We start from the raw sequence: 16452 nt of genomic DNA on the forward strand, positions 1-16452 counted from the left end.
TTATGAACTCCCCTTAACCCTTAAACGCCGAAGCGGTAAAAAAAAAAAATGTCTCCCGTGTGCCGGAGACGTTTCAGAGTGAGCGCGGAAGCGGAAAAAATATTTTTTTCAAAAAATCACAGCGCGCTTAGTTTTGAGGATTAAGAGTTCATTTTTGGCTCCTTTTTTTGTCATTGCCTGAAGTTTAGTATGCAACCATCAGAAATGAAAAAAATTATCATTATCATATATAAATAATGCGATATATGATAGCGCAAAAATGAAATTTCATATATAATTGTATTCAAATCGCGCTGTGCGCAAAACGGTTAAAGGTAACAAGTTACTTTTTTTTCGTTGTAATGTACACTAAATTGCGATCATTTTGGTATATAACACATTGTAAAACGATAAAAGCAACACAGAGAAAATATTATCACAAAATAATGCATGAATTCGTAACGCGCTGACGTAAACAGATATTTTTTTCAAAAATTCACCATAAATCTAAATATTGTCCTAGAGACTTCCAATTTCTTTCAAAATGAAGACAAATGATTGAATATTACTATACTGTAAGAATATTAGCTTACAAATGCAGTTTTCGACCATATCTGACGAGTTAAAGTTGACCGAATGTCGAATTTTTTTTATATATATTTTTTTATATGCAATTATTTTGGAAATAAGAAAAGCTACAACTTTCAAATATTTTTCGTTTTATTCTACATGAAATTGCGCACATTTTCATATATAAAACTCTATGAAATGCCTAATATGAAACGGAGCAAATATTCCGAGAATGGGACTTACGCATTTCGGAGATTTGGGGCGGAGAATCCGCGCGCGGAGGGAAGGAAAGTTTTTTTTTAAATTCACCATAAATTTAAATATTGTGCTAGAGACTTCGAATTTGTTTCACGATGAAGATAAATGACTGAATATTACTAGACTGTAAGAGTTTTATCTTACAATTACGTTTTTCGACCATTTCGGTAGAGTCAAATTTGACCAAACGTGGTTTTTTTTCTATTTATCGTGATTTATATGCAAATATTTCAAAAATGAGAAAAGCTACAACCTTCAACTATTTTTAGTTGTATTATACATGAAATTGCGCACATTTTCATATATGAAACTTTATGTAACGGCTAATTTAAAATGGTGCAAACATTACCACAATCGCACGTATGATTTTTTCGGAAGAGTTACCGCGAGGACGTAAAGAAAATGTTATTTTTTTCATAAATTCACCATAAATCGAAATATTGTGCTAGAGACTTCCAATTTGTTGCAAAATGAAGGTAAATGCTTGAATATTACTAGAATATAAGCGTTTTAGCTTACAATTGCGTTTTTTGACCCTTTCGGTAGAGTCAAAATTGACCGAAGGTTGAAAATTTGTCACTTATCATTTTTTATATGAAAATATTTCAAAATTGATAAAAGCTACAACCATGGTTTGTTTTTAGTTGTATTGTGCATGAAATTGTGCACATTTTCATATATAAAACTTTATGTAATGGCTAATTTAAAATGGTGCAAACATTACCACAATCGCACGTATGATTTTTTTCGGAAGAGTTACCGCGCGGACGTAAGGAAAAAGTTTTTTCATAAATTCACCATAAATCAAAATATTGAGCTAGAGACTTCCAATTAGTTGCAAAATTAATTTAAATGATTGAATATTACTAAAATATAAGAGTTTTAGCTTACAATTGCGTTTTTCGACCATTTCGGTAGTCAAAGTTGACCGAAGGTTGAAATTTTGGCACTTATCGTTATTTATATGAAAATATCTCAAAACTGATAAAAGCTACAATCATGAGTATTTTTGTTGTTGTATTCTACATAAAAATGCGCACATTTTCATATATAAAACTCCATGTAACGGCTAATTTAAAATGGTAAAAAAATTATGTCAAAGTGACGAAATAATTTCCGAGATGTGTCACAGATACTTTTTAGTGCGGCAAGAAAGAAATTCGCGCTTGCGTGCCTGCGTAACGATTGTAAACAAAACAACACCTTGATCCGTGAACTCCTAGCATCCCCCAAGGCGCGTGATTCAAGAGTTTTCGGCTGGTAGGCCTAAAAGTATTTTTCCACGAATTTTTAAAAAAACTTTTGTATGTCGACGTAAAATACGTCCAGTCGGCACCCGAGAGACAAAAAATGTCGACGTAAAATACGTCCAGTCGGCGTTTAAGGGTTAACATACAGGGATGGTAAGGTGGTGTTGCCAAAGTAAGAGCTATCAAGCCATGAATGAAGTTCAATCTTGATTGAGGGAGAGAGAGAGAGAGAAAAGAATTCAGAAATGGAGGGTTCTACTCAAGTTTTTCCCTTTAATTTTATTGTCAAATCAACGGGTAATATTTCTTCATTCTTGCTTCCTTGAAAATTGATTAAGCTGGGGTAAATCATCTAGGTGCAATTTCTTCTCCTTAGTATACATATATATCTATATATATATATATATATATATATATTATATATATATATATATATATATATATATATATATATATATAATATATACAGTGGTCCTCCCGTATTTGCAGGGGATGCATACCAGACCCCCCTGTGAATAGTTAGAACCCGCGAATAGTTTGAACCCCTTTAAAAATTCTTAAAACCTCCTATTTCATAAGTTAAAACTCAAGAAAAAAACCATTAAAAATTTTTATACCTGGTTTTTTTAAGTTTTATCAGAAAAAGTGCATTTTATGATAAAATTTATAAAAAAAAAAAATGGGAATTTGTGGGTATTTCTCGTAGAAAAATACCGCGAATAGGCGAATTTTCTGTGAATACGTAATGCGGGGAAATGTTCTAGAGAGAAATCCACAAATGTGCGAGTCCGCGAATCCGACAAAATTTTAACATTGATAAGAATTTTTATTTTTACATTGTATGAAATGAAAGGAGCATTGTTCAGTTTCTTCACAGGATGAGAGTTAGCTTTGCCTTTGGACGCCTTTGTAGCCTTCAGCCACATTCAATTATGCTCCAGGTAGCTTGAGACATCAGCATTTTTCCACTTGTGGTACAGGGATTGTACTGATCAACTGAGATGCTCACTGCTCTTTAGGCTTAATTAATATTGGGAGGTAATTGAGAGATTAAGAGAATGCCATGCAGATCAGTAATAGTACCAGGAGCACGCCAGTATTTCAGTGACTTAAAAATTTTGGTAGGTTGATTACCCCTTGAAGGTGAAAGAGAATTCAGAAGAGGTTCTTAGCAAGAAAGTCGGTGATCTGTACACAGATACTACCACCGTATATGAGAGGCATTCATGGAAAAGCTAAATTATCATACAAAATCATTTTTCGTGAAGACCTATTTAATCAGTCAGTTTTGGTTTGTCATTTATCGAACCTTTTCATTTATTTTTGGTTTGTTCATCCTTTGACAGAGCTCTAATTGAACAAAAATTCTTTGCAGAATATTTAAATTGCATTTTTTTATTCAATCCATGAGTGTTTTCTCTGGTATTTTTGAAATAAGATTACCAAAAAGAAAAATAACAACAGTAATGTTTTGCTTGGGCTTATGGCATATCAAAAGGGCTTAGGCGTTATGAATTTACCATCAATGATTCCATGACCTATATAGGGACACACCCAGTCTGCCTTGATCAGAGAGGCCAGATCAAGCACACTTCCATTAATTTCTACAGCATTTCATTATCTCCACAGGACGAAGACATAACATCTGTGCCTGTATTGCAACGTGCAGGAAAGGCTGGAGGCTTGAGCGATGAACAGCTGAAGAAAGTCCTTGATCACATAACTGAGCAAGTGACGAAGGACAGGTTGAAGGCCTACTCCAACCTTGCATTAGAGTATGGGGTATGTCTTGTTTTCACACTACTTTTTTATTTCCCTATAAACTGCCTTACTTCTAGAATTTCTATTGCTATTGTAACATTACAGTGCATTATAGCTTTTTCCAAAGCTGTGAGAGGAATGTGCATTATATGGTGGAAGTAATAGTTATTGGGGTAGCTGGAATGCTTAGAAAATCTCGGAAAAAGGACACAGTTGAAGACCTAGACCAGATGAGAAGTCAACCATAAATTGCATAACGCAGAAGATTGTAGAGTTAATACATTTGTCATCCAGCTTTACAATGTTGAAGTTGGATGTAGGAATATTAATGATGTTCTTGTTGTGCTGCTGTTTTTAGATATCCGGTGTCTTACAGAAATTGGTAGATTCTGGTTATGAACTCTGTATGATTGATCTTGACTTTAGTGATGCTTTTGACCAGTATTATTATGGAATTTTTAATGAACAGATTGCAGAGAGTAGTTGATGGGAACAGTAGTGACAGGAATGTAATGTCTGGTGCTCCCAGAGTAGTTTTCTTGGCCCAGTACTTTTTATGTTACATGCATGATGTTCAGGTTACCATGGAAAACAAACTTTTTACTAATGCAGATTGGTGCTCTCTTTTTAACAGTCCCGTATCCTGAGTAATGTAAATTAGGTTTAATTTTTAGGTGGTCTTGGACATTGAATCATTCACCTGTGTTATTTTATTACTTTCCTTGAACTTTATGCAACCCATTAAAATTCTAGGTGTCATTCTCCAGTTGCACAAAACATTTAGTCCAGTATACAGTCTCAAGATGTTTGGAGACACTCATCCCAGTGACAGTGTTTTAATTCGTGTATTCTACAATGTTTCAAATATTCTCTTGTTTTGGTCATTGGAAACTGACTCATATCCTAATTTGTTAAACAAAACTTCAATAAATTTCTTACCTTTGATCAACATGAATCTCTGGCATTGTCATTCAGTTACCTCACCGGGCATGATGTACAAGATATTATACATAAATCCCTTCATCCTTTACAGTCAGATATTTCCAGACAATACCACCACATAGTATTAGTTATGCATTTAATCTTAACAACTTTTGATGTTTCTTTTCTGAGGTTCAATAAAGCACAGTGTTACAAAAGTTTTGTACCTGTTGCAATGGGGAATCAGAACTTCAAACTTAGTGCAGATTCTCTCTTTATTGAGCAGACTGACATGAGTCTCACTCCTTAGTTAATTTGTTAATTGTGTTACTTATTTTACTTTATTATTCATGGTATTTTACTTTATTATTCATGGTATTATTTGTTTATTAATTTATTTTTTTCTGTTCAAACAACTGATCTCTTCTTTCTGTATTTCCTATTATCCGCTGTAACCTGTTGCAGATGAACACCATATTCTTTGGAAGATGGAATTTCAGTTCAATGGCCTGTAGGCATGTTCCATATTAATAGGGGGTTTTATTCTAAATAATAATAATGACACTAGGCATTATAGCTTGAATAAAATAAGAATTAGTAATTTGCAAACAAAATGTATTAAATGTTCCATAATGTACAAATAGTAAAATTTTTCAAATTTATATCTGTTCAAAAAAAAAGCTCCATCTTATTTGCTTATATCTTCATTTTATGCAGTAAAGAATGTTTTCCATGTTTCAGGCCTTTGGCTCACCAACAATTGTGGCTCACACAGGAAACGAACCAATGATGTTCTTTGGCTCTGACCGATTTCCAGTCTTGGCCAACGAAATTGGGGAAAAGTGGCTTGGCCCCGATCCAGATAATCAGAAGTCTCAGTTGTAGACCCACTCCCCTTCTTAAAAAACTTGTGGTATTGTTTACGAAGAAGGGTGTAAATTAGGGCAGATGTCTGCAGGTGCCTTCTGGTGAGAGATTGGTCTTGTGGTCATTTAAGAGATGTTTAGTTACTTGAGAGTTGTAGTTATTTTGGGATGTGTATCTTGTAGATTTAGAAAGATAGTATGGAGTTTGTTCTTTTAACTAACATTTTAAATAATTCTTTTGGTGGAAATGCTCTTTAGATGTTGGGACACTTAATGATAGAGATATTTTTGGTATTTAATTTTCTCTGTAGGGTAACAGTAATCATAAGTATTTTAATTTAGTAATTAACTTTCCTCCTTTGTAGAAAACTCTTACCCTTGAGTATTCAGGTTTGTTATGTGAGGGAAAGTAAGAGTCCTTTTGTTATATTCACAAGGAGCAGGTTAGAAAGTAAGTCGTAGTTTTCTTAGATCAAAGAAAACTCAGATTGGTTTGGCTCTACATGGTAATGAGAAACTTGATAACCTCTATAAGATTCTTACTACTGGATGTCTTATATCTTTGGTGCAAGATAATATAGTTCAAAATCATTGTAGCATAACTATAGTGTCTTGTATCTCTGGCACAAGATAATTGTAAAAAATTCAAGCATAACTAAAGGTTTTAGGTTTTGTTTACCAACATTACTGCCTTAGTCCTGAACACGGACATATTGAAGGATAGTAGGGAAGGATTGCTATGAATGTTAACCCTGTGAGGATTAGAAACAAATGTTAAAGTATCACAAATTAAAAATCATGCTTTGAAGATTCTGGGAATGGTTTTACAAGAGAAAATGTTGTCAGTAATTTTGAGTAGCTCCTCAGCCTTTCTGTTGATGCTCCTTTCAAGATTTTGCAGCAGCACTGATTACCACTTGTAGTGCATATTTCAGCTCTTGGTTCAGAGGGATGATTGTAAACATTGTTGAACCCAAGATTACTGTTTATGGAGATGGAAGATAAGCAGTTGAACTTATATGAGAAGGTGCATTGTATGGCTTACTAATTTTAGTATTTGTCCTTATGTATTAGTTGAATTTAATAGCAAGGTGTAACTGCAGGATTAGCCATCAGTTCAGTTCTCCATAACTTTGAAAACCTCCTACAAGTATGTTTATTACTTCATGACTGAAATTTCCTGTTGTATCTATTTCTCCCTCTAGTTTTCACCAAATTTTAATGGGTCAAGATGCTTATCCAGATCTTGTTGACTGCATTTCCTTTTATTAGGGTTAGGAGATCATCAGTTTTCATAAGTTCTTTGCGTATGGACAGTTTTTCTGGGTTTTACTTGTTCTATGAGAACTGTCAACTGGACATTGAAAGGTACACATGAAACATTGTAAAATCTAGATTGTATTATACAGCGCAAAATACCCAGGGGATACTTTGTCACTCTTCTCAACCATGTCAGGTACACAGTATGTCAAATAAACATCCACTCATCCTCTGTTAAAGCAGAAAAATGTTTCCAATTCTGTGGATGTTTATAATATATTGACAATAATGTTCTTTCTGTTTGCTTAAAAATAAACATTCAGTTTACACAGAGTGGTTTTGTGTGTAGCGAATAAGTGAAGCCCCTTGTCAGGTTGGCCAGTACCCGTTACTTAATGATGAAACGAGTTATGACAGTTTTCTCACTGTCATTCATTGCACGTTATCATTATTGTGAATTCAATCTGACAAGTGTGTCAGGTTTGTTATACTACTTGTATGATGGTAGAAATTGTATAGCGAAAAAAGGAGACCAAAGGGAGTACAGTATATGAAAGGTATCAGAAAAACATTTTTACTCATGCATCTTGTAAATAACAAAGCATCCACATAGTTCAGACCAGGCCAGATATGGGCTCTAGTTTGAAATCTCATTTGCCAATCTGTTTTATTTCATTTAGATTCCAGTGTTGCAGCTGTCAGTAATTTTGACTTTTATTGCCTTTGTTTTTACAAGATTAAAATTTTTTGCACATGCTCTTATTGTAATGGCTGAAGGATTGTTGCAAATGTAGAGAACAATTTCTTGTTTGTAAATATACTTAAGTATACTCATATTTAAGAACAATTTAACAAACTTTCAAAATGATGCCAGAATAATTTTATTGATAGGTACAAGTAACATAATTTTTTGTTAAAACTAATAATTTGTGTATTGTTGACAACAAAACTTAAGTTCTAGCTTGTCATCATACCTTCAGCACTGAAATAAGGAACAAAATCTAGTAGAATTGTGTAGACCTCTGAATCTATACTGAGAGGCTGCAAGAGCTTGCTTATTCAGTCCTCGCCATCAGTCTGACAATGAATGAAGGGCCGACTTTCGCAAGCATTTTTGTCCAGGTTTTCATACATCTAGACATCAATGATACAGCTGGATTTTGTTCCTCATAATGTTAATTTTAGAGATGTTTAGTTGTTTATTTTATACAATTTGGGAGTAAGGTATAGAATTAAAACTTTGTTGGAAGATAAGAGTTAGATACGTAATCTTTGTACGTATATAGGTGCTTTTTGAATAAGGTACACTCAGATACGTAATCTTTGTATGTATATAAGTGCTTTTTGAATAAGGTACACTACCATGTTAACCAGATACAGACATATATTCACTATGAGATTGACACAAATATATGCATATGTATATATATTCACTTTATAGATAAGGCTGAAAAATAAATTAAACAATGCAATTTATGCTCAGGGCTTATATATTTTTATAGCATGAAATTTGATGAAAAAGACAATTATTTCTTTGAAAAGTATTGTGGTGCTTCAGTGTTATTAAATTGAATAAATGTTGAATTAATCTTTTTCTATTAATATTCCCTTAGATTTGGTACTCTTCAAATATCTGGTAAGATGTATGTACGATCTTTTTTTCATATGTATTTCAGTTGTCATATTTGCATTTTTTTATTGGGTAAAGTGAGGTACCATCTTTAGTCCATATAAGGTTGCACCACGAAAATTTTGTCATTGACTGACAACTGGAACAGGACACAGTTAAAGGAGTTGGACAGCTGGAAAGTAAAAAGTAGAAATTAGTGTAGCCAGGGATGAAGCAAGGATTTCTTTTGGCACTGCTTATATGCCCCAGACAAGAAAGACTACATGCAAAGTCTGGCTTGTTTATTGGAAAATAACTATCCAAGAAGACATGATGTGTCATCTATTTCATTTATTTCCAGCTGGACTGAAACAGTTATAAAATTCCATTAACATAATGTATGGTGGTGAGTGGCTAAGAATAATATGTTCAGTAACCTCTCCACAAGAGGTAACAGTGACTGGCCTCGTAAACTGTGCTGCCAGCAAAGAGCCAAGTTGTGACAGTAAATGAATTGAGGGAGATGGTTCCCCAAAGTGGAAGCTTGTCCTGCTGTAACTAACAGGTTTGAGGAGTTGATGAAATGTACTTCTGTGTGTTCTTGGGACTGGACTGCAAAATTAATCTGGTAGTGTGATGTGCCTGCAAAAAATGGAGTCTACTTTTTTTAGACTCCTTGAATGTTAACAACAGTGAAGGGACACTTATGTATTTGAACCCAAAGTAAGTTCGTTCACATCCAAGTTGTAATTTGTAACAACATTGACTTTCTTGAGCCAAGAGATTAAAGGATATCTGCTGGTTTTCTATGGCAGTGTGTACATAATGGTATGGAGCATGAAGAAACTGTCTTCTAACCGACCAGAGAAGGTCTTCCTCTTGACTGCATGAGGGACTGTATCAAAATCCATTGAAAAGAAGAGCTCATGAAATCCCAATCCTGAATCAGGCGCTGAACATGCAAATATGTTTTCCCGAGTGAAAATCAGAGGTAAAACTGATGAGTGAATGGTAGTTTGAACCAAGACTTGATGCAGGTAGTCAAATGAAAGTTTTTTTTTGTGTATATACTACTGTATTAAAGGGTTAAAGTGCTGTCCTTTATGAGGTTTTCATGTCTGTTATCTCCCAGCCTGAGTTGCCCTGATGGGGTTGGTTCCAGATTTTTAATTGGCAATGCTTTACCAAAGTTTAAGTTCCGCTTTGTATGTACGGGGGATGTGTACCAGATCCCCCGTAAATAGCTAGAATCTGCAAATGGTTGAAAACCTTATAAAAACGCTCAAAACTGCCTATTTTCGTTAGTTGAAAACTAAAGAAAAACCCCACTAAAAAATGATGATACCTGTTTTTTTTTTAAGTTTTATAGAAAAACGTGCATTTTATGATGAAAATTTTATTTAAAAAAAACTGGGAATTTGTGGGTATTTCTCATAGAAAAAAATAAACTACCACAAATTTCCCACGAATAATGGGTAGATATGGTCCGTAGAGAAATCCGCAAATGTTAAAAATGCAAATATTGGGCGTCCACTGTACTGTGCTTTTCATACAAATGAGGAATACAATATTGTACCAGGCAGTCCCCGGGTGGTTTACGACGGGGTTCCGTTCTTTAGACGCGTCGTAAGCCGAAAATCGTCATAAGCCGGAACATCGTCAAAAATCCTAAGAAAACCTTATTTTTAATGCTTTGGGTGCATTTGAAAACTATGTAAACTGCATTCTTGGCATGGCATTTTATCAAAAAAAAACCTTCAAATATTGATTATTTTGCATTTTTGGTGTCATATTTCATCTCCCAGATGAGCGTTGTAGGTGTTGTAACACTGGAACATGTGTTGTAACCCTGGAAATAATGTCTATTGACAAGCGTCGTAACCTCGGAACGTCGTAAGCCGACACCGTCGTAACCCAGGGACTGCCTGTACATATAAATATCGCATTTCTTATTGTTGCTATTTTTAATCACGCCCGACTAGTCGTAGATGAATCTCTCATACTCTATCTAAAGTAATATTCGTAAAGTCATTCAAGCAGAGGTGATTCAGCAGAATTTTTTTTATCTTTTATCTGAATACCAGGATGTTTCTCCACTAGCGAGTGATCTCTGGGGAAAACGGATTTTGTCATTGAACACAAAAATACGGGTCTAAGGGACAAAACATAAAGTTATATACGTACCGTTCATATAAGACTCCCAAGATGAAATTTCAAAATAGAGATAAATGATGAAGTTGAAACAATGTTAGTAATAGGAGTCATTAGAAAATCAAATAGCCCATATAATTTTTCCCTTAAACGTCATGCAAATAAAAAAGATTGGACTTGGCGTATTTGAGTAGATTTCTGTCGTTTAAAACAAGGAAACGATTCCCAATCGTTTTCCGGTGCCATGTACCAACGATATCTTATCTCTGTTAGGTCAGAATAAATTTTTCACCAGCTTGGACTTACTTAAAGGCTTTCACCAGATACCATTAGCTATGTGAGTGTACCTCATACACCGTTTTCAGCACACTCAGGGGACATTATCAATTTTTACGTATACCTCCGGCTTACGTCACGCCCCAATTACAATATAGTGTTTGGAGACTTTTAGGGGATACCCTACATGCCTATAAGGTTGGTCTTGTAGTCTTTTCTAATACCTTAGAAGTACATTCGCATAAACTAGAGCTAGTGCTACAGAGACTAAGACAAATAATCTCGGAGTAAAATATCTAAAAGTGAGTTTTTAAAACCGAACATGTTTATTTAGGTTTATGTGTCTTGTCAAGGTCTTAAAGTAGTCCATGGTAAGGTGTCGGCTATTCATAACTTTCCGGTACCTATTAACCTAAGGGGGATACAGCACTTTTGCTCTGTAGTGGGTATTACAATCATATGTAAATATGTAACTCTTCAATCATGACAGCTCCTTTAACAGATCTTACGAAGAGGGGCGTAGATTTATTATGGTCTGAAAAGCATCAACAGGCATTCGATATCTTAAAATTAGAATTATGCAGCTCAACTATCTTAAAAATCCCTGATTTAAATAAGGAAATTTTTTTTTATTGCAACCGACACCTCAGACCAAGGGGTAAGAGGGGTACTACTTCAGCAATATGATACAGTTCTTTCCTATAGCTTTTTATTCACATAAACTAAAGCCCTCTGAAAGTAAATATGGAGTACGTAATAGGCAAGGAAGGGCTAGGGATCGTTAACTCACTAGTACATTTTAAGTTCATAATCTACGGCTATCCTGTTAAAGTCCTTACTGACCATAAGTCCCTTACCAAGTTTTTTCAAAGGCTTTAATCACAGTCCCAAAGGAACTCAGTGGCATATGATCATTCAAGTCTTTGAAGCCAAGTTAAGATATCTACCCGGGAAAGCAAATATCATAGCTGACGCACTATCCCGCACCACACTGCAAAGAACCATTAATTCGACTAAAAGATATAGAAACATCCGTGCCTATTGTTAAAACCGTATCTAAACAAGAAAATTCATTAACCCAAGAGATCGTGAACATTGAATACCTGGGTTGGAGCGCTGAACTGTTACAAACTGAACAAAACAAGGTCAGAGCTAGCAAACAATAAATTCGAACGGAAACAAGGGTCAGCAGCTAAGCAAAACAATAAAAACCACTTTCGAACGGAAAAACAAGGGTAAAGAGGTAAAGCCAAAAAACAATTAAAACAGTTTGAACAGAAACCCTAAAGCAAAAGTATATTTAAAGTATGTGTATCAGAATTATTGTAATCAAATGTATATTATATGTAGGTCCGTGACGAGGAAAAAACCAGAAGAAACACAGCAGGTGGACTAACGACCAGGTATTATAATAATCTCTTTCATACCAATCGTCCTAAACTGGTTGCATTCCAATCCATTACATGGTCATCCAGGGTTCTCTATTATGTCACAGAAAGCCAAATCACTATTTTACTGGCCTACAATGCTTACAGATATAAAAAGCACATAACTAATTGTAACACATGTCATGAAAACAAGGGACACACTAAGACACCTGTCAGTTTAAGGGCCTATCCCGTGCCAAATCAATCCTTGAAAGAATACACATAGAGGAAATAAACACCTCTTGGTGTTAATAGTTCCCTTGACACGTTATATATGATTAATAGCACTAAAAAAAAAAAAAAAAAAAAAAAAAAAACACCGCAATTGAGTGCGCTAGGAATATTTTATAGAGTGCTAAATCAGTAAACATGGAATTCCAATTCACATGATAATCTCTTGACTCGGGTGGTGTAAATCAATAATAATCTCCTTAACTCGTTGTGTGAATTCCTTTCCATTAAGAAAACCAATACTCTATTTTATTTTCACCCAGAGTCAATAGGTTTGGTAGAATGGATAAATAAGAAAGTGTCATGTCTTACGAGTTACACTCGTGATATTGGATCTGAAACTTTTGGTTTTTTATAGCGGTTCTCGCGGTTTTTAAATACCTTTATCATTCCATATCTTGTATCTATAGAAATAATACCGCAAGTAGCCTTATACGGGTACCCCCCACCCCTAGAACACTTTTTCCCACATATTCAAGCCAACCATTAATTTTATCAAATATATATATATATATATATATATATATATATATATATATATATATATATATATATATATATATATATATAGAATATGTCCCTTTGTAGTCAATTCAATTCCTTAACTCGTAGAGTTAAGGACCTACATATATATTACACACACACACACACACACACACACACATATATATATATAACTATATATATATAATATATATATATATAATATATATATATGATATATTATAAAAGGTATGGATACAAGTGGAGTTGATATATACACTCCGTAAGAAGTTGGAAGGGTTACAAATTATAATAAAAAAGGAATCACGATAAAATCAATAAGCAAAATGTAACTATATGCAGTAAGGGTTGTTTATTAAAATATCCAAAATATATATGGAGTAAAGATTTGAACTCTAACTTAACGCTTTAGTTTAGTAGTCCATTCAGTATTCTAGGGATATTAACGACAAATAAGCTAAAAGTTTAAACACATATCAAAACCTACTGGCATATTGTCTGTCCCGGTAGTTTATATTCGTAGTCAATGCAAAAAAAAAATAAATAATAAATAAATAAATATAAGAGATTTTAAAGTCAGGAAGTCTAGAAATGAAAATGTATATCTATGTGAATAACCCTTTTCATTAGTTTGAATAAGAAATATCTAATTTAACATAACCTCACAGGGCGCCTTATTATACAAGGCAACAGCCCTTTCCAACATGAAACTAATATATTGTTCAATTTTGGTACTGTTTTTTTTCAGACATTCTTCTCATGTGGGGTGAGTATTACACAAAAAATATCATTTAAAAGTACTAAAGTCGTATTTATACAGCAAAGTAACGTAACTCTTGAGCTAGCTGAGCAATCTCCTACCAGGTGATGAGGTCATCAGTCCTGAAGGTGCCTGGCGTGTTTGCCGAATCATCTTTGTTCCTTTTAACCCCAATAATCTGCTAGCACAGGCTTCATCTGTAGTGTGTGTTGTTTCGTGTTTGCAAAAAACAAGCCAACTGGAGAGGAATGCTTAGCACGAACTTCTCATGGGCAAGGCAGGTCGTTAGGTACAAGTGTATCCGCGGTGCAATGCAACTTTAGTTAAGGAATTGCAATCGTTTTTAAAATTAATGAACAAAATAAGCAAACAGAATTTCTATAACATCAAAATGAATTAATTTTTCTGAACCTCATAGACAATTAGAGTCCAATAAATCAGCTTATGACATTGGTAAACGGACATTTAGAAGTATCAGGTCATGGATATTGTAATGTATTGAGAAACACTACTCTCTCATTCTACTATGTTGAACTTTCTGGGAGTTGTTGTAGAAATCTCCCGCCATCCACGAACTGGGAAGCCAGCATAAGCATGGGTCTCCTTACTTGTAATTGATATACCATAATAAAGTACGTGAATGACCACCCTGTCTTCTTAGGACCTAAGTACTAAAGGACGAGAATGCAACAGTGGCGACGAGGAAGAACCCAGTGTACGAAGAGGTATGTCACATTGAAGGAGAGTTAGTGTACCAACGACAGCCGGTCGTATCTAGCCTAGCATACCAGTTTAGGCCTGGCCAACGTCCAGACTCCAGTATTCGAGTAGCCTGAATTCAGCTGTATTTGTTGGGGACTACCGAAGTTCCATACCCTGTCAGGAAGGATGGCAGGCCAGCAAGGAGACCGACCAATTCCGCGTTGTTTTTTAACCCAGATAAGTTGGAATTATCTTGTTGGCTGGATCTATTTTCCATGAATTGTGAAGTAAATGAAGTAACAGAGGCGACAGCAAAAAGGGCTTTGTTGCTTTCTTCAGTTGGAGTAGAGACATTTTCCACGATCTGTAAGTTAACAGCACCGAAATTGCCGTCTGCAGTTCCATTTGATGACCTAGTAAATCAACTAAAGTCGCATTTTATAACAAAACCAAGTTATCATAGAGCATTGTGTGATTTCCTACAGAGGAAGAAGAAAAGTAGTGAGTCCGTGAAGGAATATTATGCAGAACTAAAATTGTTAGCTCAACAGTGTGAATTTAATAGTGATTTTGACCGAAGGTTGAAGGAACAATTATTGGTTGGTATTGATAATGAAGTATATTTTAAGGTTTTATTAGCTGATCCTTTGAGGTTTAAATCAATCTCCTCTCGTGAATTACTTGCCAAGGTTACCAATTTAGAAACTGCTTATGTTACTGAATGTAGTCCTACTTCAAAGTCTTTTATAGATAATAGGCCTGCAGGTACTGTTAACAAGGTTAGGCATAAGGTAATTAGGCCTAGGCCTAATTCTAGTGCAGACTCTAAAGGGAGAGGTAAAAGTGATTATTGTAAAGTTCAAAGTAAATGCATTCATTGTGGGCGCGATAACCATTTAGCTAATAATTGTAGATTTAAGAATGCTAAATGTTATTCCTGTGGCAAGGAAGGCCATGTTAGTACAGTGTGTCCCAATAAAAAGGCTAGAAATAAATCTAGGAATGTTAATACAGTGCATGATGTAGAGGAGTCTACTAGTAAGCATATTCCTGTTAATGAAAGTTTCCATGATTCTTATGATTTATTGAAACTTTTTGATGTTAATGTGAATTCTATTGATTTGTCGATGATTATGAGGAACCATATAGAGAAATTTTAAGGTTAAATGGGTTTCCCCTAGAGTTTGAATTAGACACTGGCAGTGGTGCATCCACTATTTCACGGCATGATGCTAATAAATTGAATTTAACCCCATTACCAACAAGGAAACGCTTAGCAAATTATGATAAAGCTGAAATGCAAGTGTACGGTGAAATAAATTGTGATGTTTCTTTTAAAGGCCAAATGGTCCAGGGACAAAAGTTTTTTGTTGTAGATAATGATTTAAATTTAGCAGGCAGGTCTTTGATGAAGAAATTGAAATACCAGTGGTACAAATTGATAATGTGTGTGATGATAAATTTAAAGGTCCTCTTATTACCCCAAGTAGTGCATCTAGGCCTAAGCTTGATTGTGTAAAAATGTTGCAATGGGTGATCAGGGTGGGGGTGGAAGGATCAACCCATTACAAATTATGAATGTCAATTAATGTTAAAAGAAAATGCTGTGCCTAAGTATTTTAAAGCTAGATCTGTTCCTTATCATTATAAATGTAAAATTGAGAATAGTTTGAAAGAATTAGAAAGTAAAAATATAGTGAGCAAGGTCGAGCATGCTGGAGATTGGGCCAGTCCTATTGTTCCTGTAATGAAGCCTAATGGTGAAATAAGGATTGTGTAGATTTTAAGTATCTCAATACCCAAACCAGTGTTAATACCTTTCCCATTTACCAAGAGATTGGATGATATTTTGGCAAAGGTAGGTGTTTTTTTTTTTTTTTTTTTTTTCTTGTCAGATATTCGAAATTGGATTTGAAAAATGCATATT

General features: G+C 34.6%; 1 protein-coding gene across 4 annotated transcripts in view; it reads left to right on the forward strand.

Annotated features, from left to right (window-relative positions):
* LOC135208052 (glutathione S-transferase kappa 1-like) overlaps positions 1–8454 on the forward strand; it is a 154672-nt gene extending 146218 nt beyond the window's left edge. For 3 of the 4 annotated variants that reach the window (XM_064240186.1, XM_064240184.1, XM_064240187.1), the window contains exons 4-6: positions 3687–3839; positions 5481–8167; positions 8219–8454. In XM_064240186.1, coding sequence (XP_064096256.1) covers positions 3687–3839; positions 5481–5624 — 297 coding nt within the window. In that variant the 3' untranslated portion in view covers positions 5625–8167; positions 8219–8454. Of the gene's footprint in view, positions 1–3686; positions 3840–5480 lie in introns of all 4 variants that reach the window. The other variant, XM_064240185.1, reaches the window with a different exon arrangement.
* The last annotated feature ends 7998 nt before the right edge of the window (positions 8455–16452 follow it).

Source organism: Macrobrachium nipponense, chromosome 34 (assembly GCF_015104395.2).
Source record: "Macrobrachium nipponense isolate FS-2020 chromosome 34, ASM1510439v2, whole genome shotgun sequence".
Lineage (NCBI taxonomy): Eukaryota > Metazoa > Arthropoda > Malacostraca > Decapoda > Palaemonidae > Macrobrachium > Macrobrachium nipponense.